Consider the following 12,317-nt stretch of genomic DNA (forward strand, 5'->3'; position numbering starts at 1 on the left):
AGTTTTCCCAGCACCATTTGCTCAAAACACTATTCTCCATTGAAATGGTATTTTCACCTTGTTGAAAGTCAATTGACCAAATATATGAGAGTTTATTTCTTGAGTCTCAGTCCTTTTCCATTGAGCTATATTTTTCTGCCAGAATCACACTCTCCTGATAACTGTAGCTTTGTAGTAAGTCTTGAAATCAGGAAGTGTGAGTCCAACTTTTTTTTTTCAAGATTATTTTGTCTATTCAGGTCCCTTGTAATTCCATATGAATTTTAGGATAGATTTTTCTATTTCTTCAAAAAATGTCGTTGGAGCTTTGATAGAGATTGCACTGAGTCTGTAAATCATTTTGGGGAATATTGACATCCTAACAACATTAAGGCTTCCAACCCATGAACACAGAGGTCTTTCCATTTATTTAGGTCTTCTTTAATTTCTTTCAGTCACATTTCAGAGTACAAGTCTTCCACCCCTTTGGTTAAATTTATTTCTAAGTATTTTATTCTTTTTGATGATCTTGCAAATGGAATGTTTTTCTTAATTTCCTTTTTGGATCGTTCATTGCTAGTGTATAGAGATGCAATTGACTTTTATGTGTTGGTTTTGTATCCTGCAATTTTGCTGAATTTGTTTTGATAGCTCTAAAAGTGTTTTCATGTGATTCTTTAGGGTTTTCTACAAATAAGATCACGTCATCTGCAAATAGAGATAATTCTCCTTTATTTCTATTTCTTGTCTAACAGCTCTGGCTAGCACTTGCAGTACCTTTTTTTCTTTCAGGAAGATTAGCCCTGAGCTAACATCTGCTGCCAATCCTCCTCTTTTTGCTGAGGAAGACTGGCCCTGAGCTAACATCCATGCCCATCTTCCCCCATTTTATATGTGGGATGCCTGCCACAGCATGGCGTGCCAAGCGGTGCCATGTCCACACCCGGGATCCGAACCAACGAACCCCGGGCCGCCCAAGTGGAATGTGCAGTACCCTTTTGAATGTTGAAAGTGGGCGTCCTTGTCTTGTTCCTGATCTTAAGAGTAAGGCTTTCAGTCCTTCACCACTGAGTATGATGTCAGTTGTGGGCTTGTCGTATATGGTCTTTATCAGGTTAGAGAAGTTCCTGTCTATTCCTATTTTATTGAGCATTTTTATTTTGAAAGGTGTTGGATTTTGTCAAATGCTTTTTCTATATCAATTGAGATGACAATATGGTTTTTTCCTTCATTCTATAAATGTGTGTATTACACTGATTGACTTCTGCATGTTGAACTACCCTTGCATTCTTGGAATAAATCCCACTTGGTCATGGTGCATAATCCTTTTAATAAGCTTCTGAATTCAGCTTGCCAGTATTTTGTTGAGGATTTTTGCATCTATACTCATAAGTGATATTGAACGGTAGTTTTCTTCTGGTAGTGTCATTCTGGCTTTGGAATCAGGGTAATGCTGGCCTTGTAGAATGAATTAGGAAGTGTTTCCTTTTCTTCAACTTTTTTTCCCACAGGAAAAAAAGAATTTTACAGAAATCATCTCTGAAGAAGTCCAGACATTGGAACTGATAGACAAAGATGTTAAATCAACTGCCTTTAATATGTTCATTGAGCTAAAGGAAATCAGGAGAACAAAGTACAAACAAATAGAGACTAGCAATAAAGAAAAATTTTAGAAAGAAACCAAATAGAAAATCGGGAGCTGAAGAGTATGATAGCCAAAATGAAAAATTCACTAGAGAGGTTCTATAACATATTTGAGCAGGCAGAAGAAAAGATCAGCAAATTTGAAGATAAGGCCATTGAAATTACCCAGTTTGAGGAGCAGAAATAAAAAAGAATGAAGAAAAATTGAAAAGCTAGAGAGACCTATGGGACACCATCAAGAGTACTGGCATACACATCATATGAATCCTAGAAAGAGGGGAGAGAAGGGATATACAAATATTTGAATGAATAATGGCCCTAAACTTCCCGAATGTGATGAACTACATGAATCTATATATCCAAGAATCTCAACAAACTCCAAGTAGGATAAAGTTAAAGAGATCCACATCCAGACACGTTATAGCCAAACTGTCAAAAGCCAAGATTCTCAAGAGAGAATCTTGAAAGCAGCAAGAGAGAAGTGACTGAGTTGTCACATACAAGAGCTCCTCAGTAAGATTTTCAGCAGATTTCCCATTAGAAGCCTTGGAGACCAGAAAGCAGTGGGATGACAGCTTTAAAGTCCTGAAAGAAAGAAAAAAAACCTGTCAACCCAAAATTCTATATCCAGTAAAACTATCTTTCAAAAATGGAGAAAGTAAGATATTTCCAGCTAAATAAAAGTTTATGGAGCTCATTACAAGTAGAGCTGCCCGACGAGAAATGCTAAAGAGAGTCCTTTAACCTAAAATGAAAGGACAACAGACAGTAACTCCAAGCCATATCAAGAAATAAAGAACACTGGTAAAGGTAACTATACAGGAAAATATGCAAGCCAGTACTATTGCAGTTTTGGTTTGTAACATCTCTTTCTGTTTCCTATATGATTTAAAAGGCAAATGCATGAAACAACAGTTCTAAATCTATGTTAACGGGCACACAGTATATAAAGACATATCTGTGACAATGGGGGAGAGATAGAAATGTATAGGAGCAGTGTTTGTATACTAGCGAAACTAAATTGGTATTATTCAAACTAGGTTGTTATAAGTTTAAGATTTTAATTGTAACTCCCAAGGAAACCATTAAGAAAATACTGAAAAAATATACAGAAAAAGAAGGAAATCAAAATGGTACACTACAAAAAATCAACTAAATACCAAAAAAGGCAGTAATGGAGGAATTGAGGAACAAAAACTATATAAGAAATAGAGAAAACAAGAGACTAAATAGAAGTAAATCCTTTCTTTCTAGTGATCACTTTAAATGTAAATGGATTAAACTCTCCAATTAAAAGGCAGAGACAGGCAGAGTGCATTAAAAAACACGACCCATCTACATGCTGTGCACAAGAGACTCACTTTAGATACAAAGACACAAAGAGGTTGAAAGGATGGAATAGGACATTCTCTGCAAATGTAACCAGAGAGAGCTGGGAGATGCTATCCGCACACGAAACAGGCTCTATGTCAAGTGCTCTTGAGGACAAGCTATCACTTCTCTTGAGATCACATGTGGAACGGGTTGCACCTGGCTTGTATGAAAGGGGGGGATTTCTGTCTTTGCCATCTCTTAATGCTTATTCAAAAATAAAACTGTTTCTTTTCGACCTTTGTGGAGAGGACTCACTGGGTTGGCAGGAATCTTTATTTTGAATTGTTTTTCCACTTGTGTCCACTAACTCCCACATCCCTATCACATCCTGCATGGACCCACCCTGCCGTGCTGCCCCACAACCATCTCCTTCCCTTTCTCTGCTCCGCTTTTTCTTTCTGAATACATCCTAGATAGTTCACTCATTTTTTATGTTTCTGCCTCTGTCCTCTGCTTCGGGCAGGGATCTGCATCTGTTTTGATCACTGAGGGAGTAGGTACACGGCAGGCACTATGTAAGCATTGGTGACTGGATGAATGAACGTCTAGCAGATGGCTCAAACTTACAAAATCCAAACCCAGCTCCCGCTGCCGCATCCCCATCTCAGCCAGCGGAGCTCCATCCTCCAGTCACGGAGGCCAAAACATCTGTTTTGCTCCGACCTGTGCAGGGTCACCCTGTGGCCCCTGCCTGCCACACCCCACCTCTCACCTTCAGATGCTGTTAGAACCAGACAGCTTGCCGCCCCTTGAGTCTGCAGTCTGTTCACGAGAGGCGGGGACCACCCTGCTCTACATGGCCCCCCCAACTTCCTGTTTGCTTTCCCAGCCCCCTTCTTCCAGCCTGACACCGGCCCTGCTCGCCCCACACAATTTCTGTGTTTGCCTGTCTGTGGCCTGTCTCCCCCATGCAGAGGTCAGCTCCAGGTGCCTGGCTTTAGGGCTGGGAATCCTGACCCCAGGAACCACTCAGTCACGAGCACACCCAGCCTCGGTCCCCAGCTGCAGGGGCAGGATCTTCGTCAGCGTTTGGTCCTGGTGCCGGGTCAGTGCGGCACCTGTGGGTGCTCAGCACCTGCTTGAGTGAATGAATGTGAACAAGGCACACAGTGTCAGTCAAACTTCGAACCCTGGCCTGGGCCACCTTGCCACCTCCCTTAGTCACTCCCCATCCTGGGCCCCAGTTCACCAGCACTTTTCTCCTGGGCAGGGAAGGCCTGAGATGGGGATGGAGTCTCTGGCTGGGGTGGGGGCAGTTACTGGCCAAGTGAGTGGGTCTGTTGTGGGACACAGGGTGTGGTCCCAGATCCTGAGCGGAGGTGGGATGGAGGTCATCAGACCCGGGCACTGAGCACCACTTGGTGGCAGCAGACGTGGGTAGCTGGGCCCAAGCATGCCCCTCCTCACCCCATTGCCTACAGCCCTGAACACCCTCAGTCCTGGAAAGGAGGGAAGTCATTGCTTCTGTTGGGGCCTCAGTTTCCTGCATCTGTGGATGGCCAGGGCTGTGTTGAAGTCTTGAAGGAGCCTGCACGCGGTCAGCTCCTGTGACCACTTCCTGAAAATTGTCCCCGCTCTCCACCTCCAGTGGTCAAGATTCAGGGTGGCTCTGGGTCAGGGCGGGGTCTACACGCCTGGCCAGGCTGCCCCAGGATGGTACAGGGGTGGGAGCAGGAACTCCAGGCGGGCGACCCAACCAGAGCCCGGACTCTGGTCCCCCACCAGACCCTGTGCCTCGATGAAGAGGAGACACCAGGAGTGGACAGGGGCTTCCAGAGGACCTCGTCCTGTCCCACACAATGAGGACACGTGGAGAGCACAGAGCCGCAGCCTGCCCCACCACCCTGACCTGGGCAGGGGTGGGGGCGCCTGATGTCCGAGGGTGCGGCCTCCCTGCTCCGGCCCCACCTCGCTTTCCAGCCCCTGGCCTCGGTACCCAGAGTGCCCCTCATCAGCCTCTTTATGGGCACACAGGTGCAGGGAGAAAGGGGAAAGGCTTCCAGAAAGGGGCGGGTCCCCCCCAATCAATCATGGGGGGGGGGCTTTGGGCTGAGCAGGAGGGGGTGGCCTCTGTGTGGACAGACGCCCCCTCCTTCCCACACACACAGTAGGGGGGGCGTTGGGGTCCCAGATGTCCTTGGGTACAGCCTAGAGGGCTCCCACGTCAGGGGGAGGCAGGCTCCATCTGGTGTCTGTGGTTCCGCCCCCGCCCCTGGCGGCAGGCACGACCTTGGCTCCATTTTAACACCTGGCCCCGAAATCCTCCCCACCACATGCCCAGAGGGGCTACCTTGCCCTGCAGACCCCCTCTCTGTCCTCAAGGGAAGAGGTGAGCCAGGTGGACAGGTGTTTACTGAGTGAGCAGGCGAGCTGGCTTTCCCACGCCCCCGTCTGCCGGGGCAGGCGCCCATGAGGGAGGGACCGGAGGCCCAGTGGCCTGTGGCCGGCTGAAGGAGGGACAGGTGACCCAGGGCCTGGAGGTAGGAGTGCATTTGCAGACAGGTAGAGAGATGCCCAGACTCTGGACGGGCAGCTGGGTGGTCTTTGTGAGCTGGCATGAGAGTTCTGTGAGGGCTGAGCTGGTGGGCTAACTTCTAGTGACCCCTGGCCTGGGGTCCAAAAGTCACACGGCAGGGTCAAGGGTCCCTCTGTGGTCCTTGAGCACAGATGGCACATGGTGGCCTTCAGTGAGTGTGACATGTCTGAGAATGGCATGTCCTGGCAGGTGGCCCTGGAGGCCAGTGGAAGTGGCCAGCTTTCACTGAACCGGCCAGGTTGGGGGCTGGGGCGTGGAAGGTGGCCTGACCTCTGGGGAGGTTGGGTCAGGGTGGGTGCTGCAGGTGGCAGGCAGCCCCGGGTTCTTAGCAGAGTCCTTGAAGGGACAGTGGAGAGAGAGCTGGGGGCCTTGTGAGGTGGGGTTTGGGTGAAAGCCTAGCCTGGGCAGCAGGAAGTGCCCAGCTTGTGGACCCCCACCAGCAAGGGGGTGTTCAAGCAGGAGCTGGAGACGGTCCTGAGACCCCTACAGAAAGGATGGGGTCACACCTGCACTCCAGAGGCCGGGGACAGCTCTCGCACCCAGGGGGCAGGGCCAGGTGCTGGACCTCAGGGCTAGGGATGGTGGCTGTGACCATGGGCTGTCCAGAGGGAGCCTGGATCAAGCTGAGACAGGGCAGGTCAGGGTCTGGGCTGTCTGGGGCAGAGGGCATCCCGCCCAGCCATTCTGTTGGTCCCCACCCAGGGGGTTCAGGCAGGGGCTGCAGGCCCAGCCTGAGGGCTCCCGTGGAGCTGCACGCCTCTGAAGAACTGGAAGGTGCCTGGGCCCCACACCTGGGGCCAGGTGAGACCATTCCCACGCCCTGAGGTGTGGCCTTTGCTGTTAGAGCTTGGAGTGCCCAGATGCGAGCTGGCCCCCTGCCGCACCCCAGCAGTCCAGCTCTGTTGCTTGCTTGTTCTTGACACAACACCCAGCCTCAGTCTGCTGTTCGCCGGCTGGCAGCTGGGAAGAGAAGGATGGAGGCTGGCTCTGTGGCCCAGTACTGACCTTGTCTGGGGACACACCTGTACCCAGCCCGGGACCATTGTGGGGCCAGAGGAAGGACAGGGAGCTGTTGACCCCAATGCAGGGCTCACTGGGCAGGCCCTTCCCTGGCCACCTGGTCCTGGAGAGCCAGTGCCCATGGCAGCAGGCACATGTCCTGTCTCCAGGGGCAGCCTGCCCAGACCACAAGAGGAGTATGTACACCCCCAGATGCCTCTCACTTAAGCAGGGCCCAGCCTCTCCTATAGCTCACAGGCCTGTCCCTGGGACCCTGGGACTTGCCCAGTGCGGCAGTGGGGCTTGGGCAGTGGCCGGTTACTGGGTGGTCACCTGGGTGGCAGGTAGTGGAGCTCCAGACACCAGGCCCCCAGGGATGACCTTCACCCCTTTGGCCTGTGAGCTGCTGGAGGTGACCTTTGCTGGGGAATGGGACCCAGACTTGGCTGCAAAGCTCCGCTGTGGGGTGAGGGGAGATGGAGGGTGCAGGTCTGCTGGGCCCTCTGCTGGACCCTCTGCAGGCCCTGGGGCATTTCTAGGGGAAGGGTAGGCTTGGGGCTGGCCTGGAGGTGCTGTGACCTAGCTGAGCCCCGAGGCGGTTCTGAGACCCTGGCACCCATCAGAGTGAAGGGCCATGAGAAGCCCTGGATGCTGCCCCCCTCACCCCGCGGCCCCTCCTGCCTGGCTCCTGCAGTCCACCCTCCACCCAGCAGCCAGGAGAGCTTCTGCATTAGAAGGGAGGTCGCCTGCTCCCATTCACACCCCACTGGCCTCCTGGGCTCCCAGGCAGAGGCCACCCTCCTGGTCCACACCCAGGCCCACACCCAGGCCCCCATGGTTAGTTCTGTCTCCTGCCAAGCCAAGGCCCCAGGAGTCTGGGCCTCAGTGGCTGGCAGGGTGACGGTGGATGGAATGACATCCCGAGTTCCTGGACAGTTAGAACCAGAGCCCTGGTCAGGGTGGTGGACACTCAGGGATCAGGAAACAGCACCACTGACACAGTGAGGCCAGGGAAGGGTGCTGGGGAGGCCAGAGGGGCCAAGACCCCGTGTCAGAGGTGGGACCAGGCCTCTGCCTCCTGTCTGGCCTGCCTCCACCTTGGCTTGGAGACCTGGCCTAACTCCGAGGCTGGTGGCCCCTCTGTCCCCCACCTACCCCCAGTCTCCTGTGCAGTGCACACCACACCCACCCTGACAGTGGGAGACAGGGACACCAGGGGCCAGGCTCAGAGCAGAAGTTGGGGTCCAGCCCTTGGCCTCCCGCCGCCCCTGAGTGCCTGCCTGTCCCGGCACCCCTCCAGCCCGAGGCCCAACTCCAGCACTCACTGCACTGGAGGTCGCACAGCTGCTGGGGGGCAGAGAAGTGCACATCGGTCCTCCGGCCCTGCAGACGTGGGACAGCTTGGTCAGCACGGCCTGCAGCCCCTTCCTGCACCCTGCTGCAGCCCACAGAGGGACTGCCCAGTGAGACTGCTGTGCCAAGGGGGCCCCCAGAGCAGGCCAGGGCCCTAGGGCAGCTTCAGGGAGGTGGGAGCTCCCCTGGCGGCTGATGACGGGAAGGGGTGGGTGTAGAAGCTGAGGTCTGAGAGTGGAGTAGGTGGGTGGGGGCTGGGGTGCTGGGTGGGGCAGCACTCCCCACCTGGATGCAGGTGTCAGGTGCACAGGCCTCGTCCCCAGGAATGTCCACGAAGGCAACTGCAGGGTCAGCTGTGAGGTTACCCTGGGTCGGGAGAGGGATCTATCACAGGTGGAGCAGGAGGGGCAGACCAGACTATACCATGTCCCTCTTGGCACCATCCCCGCCAGGCGGCCTCCAGGGAGGTTAAGAGGACTGCAGAGAAGTGAGGGGTCAGCCCTTTCCCCAGGATGGCGCCCACCCCACCCGGCTCTCACAGAGGCTGGAGGGAGGGGGATGGCCGGGAGTGCTGGGCGGCAGGCAGGCGGCCACATCTTCCTTCCATGACACAGGTGCACCTGGAAGCGGGCGGGGCTGGGTGAGAAGAAGGTGATCCGGAGGTGGCTCGGAGAGGACGCTGGCTGGACGGCCATCTTCCAGGCTGCAGAGATGGAGGGGTGAGGCAAGCACCCCACCTGCCTCCCCTCCTCCCTCCCACTCACCCAGAACCCCGTTGTCCTGACTCCCTGACCGCGAAGAAAAGGGCGTTGTTTGTTGCATCCACACAGCAAAGGCACCGAACCAGTCCCCTGCCCGCTGACCCGTGGAGAGCTCACCTGGGAAGCGCTGCTGTTCAAAAGGGCACTTCACCCAGGAGCCCAGGCTGGTGGAGAACTGCAGAGAGGCCACGAGACATATGCATGTGGAGGCTGGGTAGGGGTGTTGGGGGCTGGGATAAGCTGCGCCTTGTTTGCTGCCCTCTGTGAGGCTTCCCCACCCTGAGTCCTAGCTCTATCCACCTTCAGACCAGGAGGGGGTTAGAGGGGCCACTGGGAGGCTGGACCCCAGGGTCGGGCAAGGCATAGGGGTGTGTGACTACAGCCCCCTGCCCCAATGCCCCTCTGTGTGCCTGCTCGCCCCCTACCCAAGCTCAGGTAGTGCACATGGCAGCTGTGGCCCGGCCCACTCACCTTCAGGCAGAGCTGGGGCTGTGTGTCCACTAGTGGGTACTGCACCTGAGGGGGGCTCAAGTCAGGGCCCTGGCCATCCATGCCCACCCCCATCCCCCCTTGGCGGGCACTCACCCTACCATGTGCAGGCCGGCCCGAGTGCTCCAGCTCGTGGCAGTGGACCCCTGGCCCTGGGCGCCAGCACAGACTCACATGGCCACTCACAGGACAGGCGGGCTCCCAGCTCAGTGCCTGGCTCCCTGGGTCGTAGTGGATGGCATCCCACAGTGCCTCCGTGTCTGCAGGGACCCTCCCCCCAAGGCTCTAGTCAGCTGGGCCCTACCTCAGCTGCCAGTGGGCCACAGGACCTGACACCTGCTTGAGAGACCCTTGGGCCAGGTCCAGGGACTCAGGTGCAGTTCTCCCATGGGCGTCTGGGCCCTGGACCCAACCTGTGTGTGCGAGCATGTGCATGTGCAGTGTGTCTCTCTTGTACCCCTAAGAGAGCCCCGCTCAGCAAGACTTGGGTCTTCCAGGTGAGCCAGGCCATCACATGTGCATGCACGTACACCAGGCACACACACGCACACACTTGTGCACACGCAGGTCCATGCACAGGTTCTGCCACCTGGAGGGGTTTGCCCAGGACACACCCTTGGCCGCATGCTGTCCACAGCAGGCTCAAGGGTTGAGGCTGGGCCTGCCCCCAGGCCTCATCCCCCAGTGTCAGCCCTCCCAGACAGACTGGGTGGGAAGATCCTGTGGGCAACTCTGACCCGCGCATCTCCCACTCCTCTCCTCCCTGCCTCCTCCCCTTCCCTCAGCACCACAAGGCACTTGCCATCTTCAAAGGGGCAGGTCTGGGTCCGCACTGCGTCAGGGGTGGCAGACCAGCCCTGCAGGAGGGGCTGGGGTCAGCGCAGGGCCTGCCCATTCCTTTGTCCCCTCCCAGCAGTCGAGGCCACACCCTCACTGACCTCAAGGCACAGACATGGCAGCTCTTGGCTGTAGGGCAGAGAGATGGTCTGGGAGACGCTGTTCGCTGTCACCTGCAGCGAAGCGGAGGGTTTAGGGGCTGGGGCCCGGAGGGCGGGGCGTGGGGCCTGGTCTGGGGCTGACGGCCTGGGACGGGAGTGGGCGGGGCTAGGGGCGTGGTCGAGGCTTGTTTGGGCCGGGGGCGGGGCTGTGGGCGTCGCTCTGGGCGGAAGGGGCGTCTGGTGGGCGGGGCGTGGTTTGGGGCGCGGTTTAGGGTGGGGCTCACCTGCACCAGGGCGCCCGCATCCTCGCAGATGAACCACTTGAAGCAGAGTCGCACATAGTAGTCGGGACCCCCAGGGGCTTCCGGCACCTGCACCAGAACCACCTTACGGCTGCGGTCCACCCAGTAGGAGAGCTTCCTGGCTGCAGGAGGGCGGCAAGTGGGGGCCAAGGTGGGACTAGAGGTCACCGGACACAGGGTCATGGACACAGGGCTCCACGTGAGACTCTCCAGGTGGTGACCTTTGCTAGACCCAGGCATTTCCCACTAGAGGACCCTATCAAGATTTCCCAAGTGGAGGCAGAAGACCCCAGTGGGAGCAAGCCGAGGGTCTTCCCAGGTCTGGGCCTCACCAAAGCAGTCTGGCACGTTCCTCCTCATGTCCTCATCTCTGCAGTCTGCAAATGACAGAGACAATGGTGGACCTACCCTGCTCTACCCCCAGGGGCTATCCCCACAGCTGGGCCTCTGTCCATGTGGTTTCCAGAAGTTCCTCCTCTCCAGGGAGGCTGTGACCCTGAATTAAGCCAAATGTGCTTGCTGGGAGCTGTCCAGTACGGGGCCCTGCCTCCTGCCCCCTGCCTTGGGCAAGTCCCACCCCAAGTCAGTCCTTAGAGGCTGGATGGCAGCTGTGCCCAGGATGGCTCCATGGGCTCCCACCTTCCACGTGGTACTGTTGGTCTAGCTGGACCCCGCAGAAGTGGGGGACAGTCCTCAGGGTGACGTAGAGGCTCTGGGCCACGCTCACCTCGAAGCAGTCAAAGTGCACCTGGAGCTGGGCAGGTACAGGTGTGAGCCGGGTGGACCTGGGGCCACTGCCCACCCACACCTGGACAGGCCAGCTCCACCTTGCACAGGTGGAACCCAGAGTCTGGGGGCAGAGCAGGAGGGGCACCCATTCCTTGGGGCTTGCATGGCAGAACCCCAGGCCAGGCTGTGAAGCAGGTGGCCAGGAGGTGAGGGCAGCGAGGAGCAGGCCGGGACAGCTTCTGCTGCCCTGCAAAGCCTGGGGCTGGACCAGCAGATGTGAGTCAGGCCCTGGCCTCACCTGCTGCCCCACCTGCATCTGGCGGGAGGCCCTGGAGACCCGCACGATCTGACACTGGATCTCCTGGGTGTCGAGGGTCATGGAACAGGCCTCTAGGCCCCGCAGGCTCTCTGGGTGAAGGGAGGGGCCAGCAGGGCTAGTCAGACCATGGTGATGAGATCCACCCCCCCACTTCCAAGTGCAGTTAGCAGGGTCCCCATCCCGCCCAGCCTCCCAGGTTGCTGTGGAGCCCCGAGCCCAGCGCCCCACTGCCTGGGTGTTACCACCATCACGGTCAGCCCGGCCCTCAAGGCCGCCTCTCACCATGCAGCGTGAGGGAGGCATGCACGCGCAGGAGCAGGGAGCAGCCGTTACGGGGGGCACACTTCATGGCAGTGGAGAGCGTCAGGGTCTCCAGGACCGACCTGGACATGGACGCGGGGGGTTGCCGGCAGAAGTTGCTGAAAATGTTCCCTGGGGAGAGGAAGGAGGGCAAGTGCCACAGGGTCCCCTGGCACGGGGTCAGGCTTTGTGGGAGGTCGCGTGGCGGGGGTGGTTCTCTGGAGCTGCACAGTGTGGGGAAGGGTCCTCACTATCTTGCCCCAGTTCAGTCAGGGAACTAGCCCCCTGGTGAGTGGTGGGCCCACTGCTGAGCCACATTCAGAACTGTCTGCTGGGTGTCAAGAGTGGGGCCCAGGTCAGGGGAGCAGGCTGCACCTGAGTGTGGGCAGCTGCTGTCCCACCTGGCCAACAAAGGGGCAGGGGAGCCCCTCCTCTGGCAAGCCAGCAGCCCCATCACCCTCTTCAAAGATGAGCAACAGAAAAGGCACGCTGGGGGCCCCTGGGCATGACCCTGAGGTCATGGCAGCCCAGGGCTCTGTACAGGCAAGTGGCTGCACTGGCACAGGTGGGCCTTGGTCAGGGCCCGGGCCACTA

At 56.6% G+C, this 12,317-nt stretch overlaps 1 protein-coding gene across 2 annotated transcripts in view; it reads right to left on the reverse strand.

The window, feature by feature from the left end:
• Nucleotides 1-1,119: 1,119 nt before the first annotated feature.
• Nucleotides 1,120-12,317, reverse strand: part of IL17REL (interleukin 17 receptor E like) — a 31,821-nt gene continuing 20,623 nt past the window's right edge. Inside the window, exons 3-16 of one of the 2 annotated variants that reach the window (XM_070600341.1) lie at nt 11,706-11,855; nt 11,403-11,512; nt 11,015-11,129; nt 10,708-10,752; nt 10,358-10,497; nt 10,074-10,145; nt 9,938-9,992; nt 9,232-9,395; nt 9,118-9,162; nt 8,764-8,821; nt 8,425-8,588; nt 8,171-8,251; nt 7,858-7,915; nt 1,120-6,493 (exon numbers count right to left, since the gene is read on the reverse strand). In XM_070600341.1, the coding sequence (XP_070456442.1) occupies nt 6,468-6,493; nt 7,858-7,915; nt 8,171-8,251; nt 8,425-8,588; nt 8,764-8,821; nt 9,118-9,162; nt 9,232-9,395; nt 9,938-9,992; nt 10,074-10,145; nt 10,358-10,497; nt 10,708-10,752; nt 11,015-11,129; nt 11,403-11,512; nt 11,706-11,855 (1,283 nt within the window). In that variant the 3' untranslated portion in view covers nt 1,120-6,467. The remainder of the gene's footprint in view (nt 6,494-7,857; nt 7,916-8,170; nt 8,252-8,424; nt 8,589-8,763; nt 8,822-9,117; nt 9,163-9,231; nt 9,396-9,937; nt 9,993-10,073; nt 10,146-10,357; nt 10,498-10,707; nt 10,753-11,014; nt 11,130-11,402; nt 11,513-11,705; nt 11,856-12,317) is intronic. The other variant, XM_070600342.1, reaches the window with a different exon arrangement.

This window comes from Equus przewalskii, chromosome 29 (assembly GCF_037783145.1).
Source record: "Equus przewalskii isolate Varuska chromosome 29, EquPr2, whole genome shotgun sequence".
Classification (NCBI taxonomy): Eukaryota; Metazoa; Chordata; class Mammalia; order Perissodactyla; family Equidae; genus Equus; species Equus przewalskii.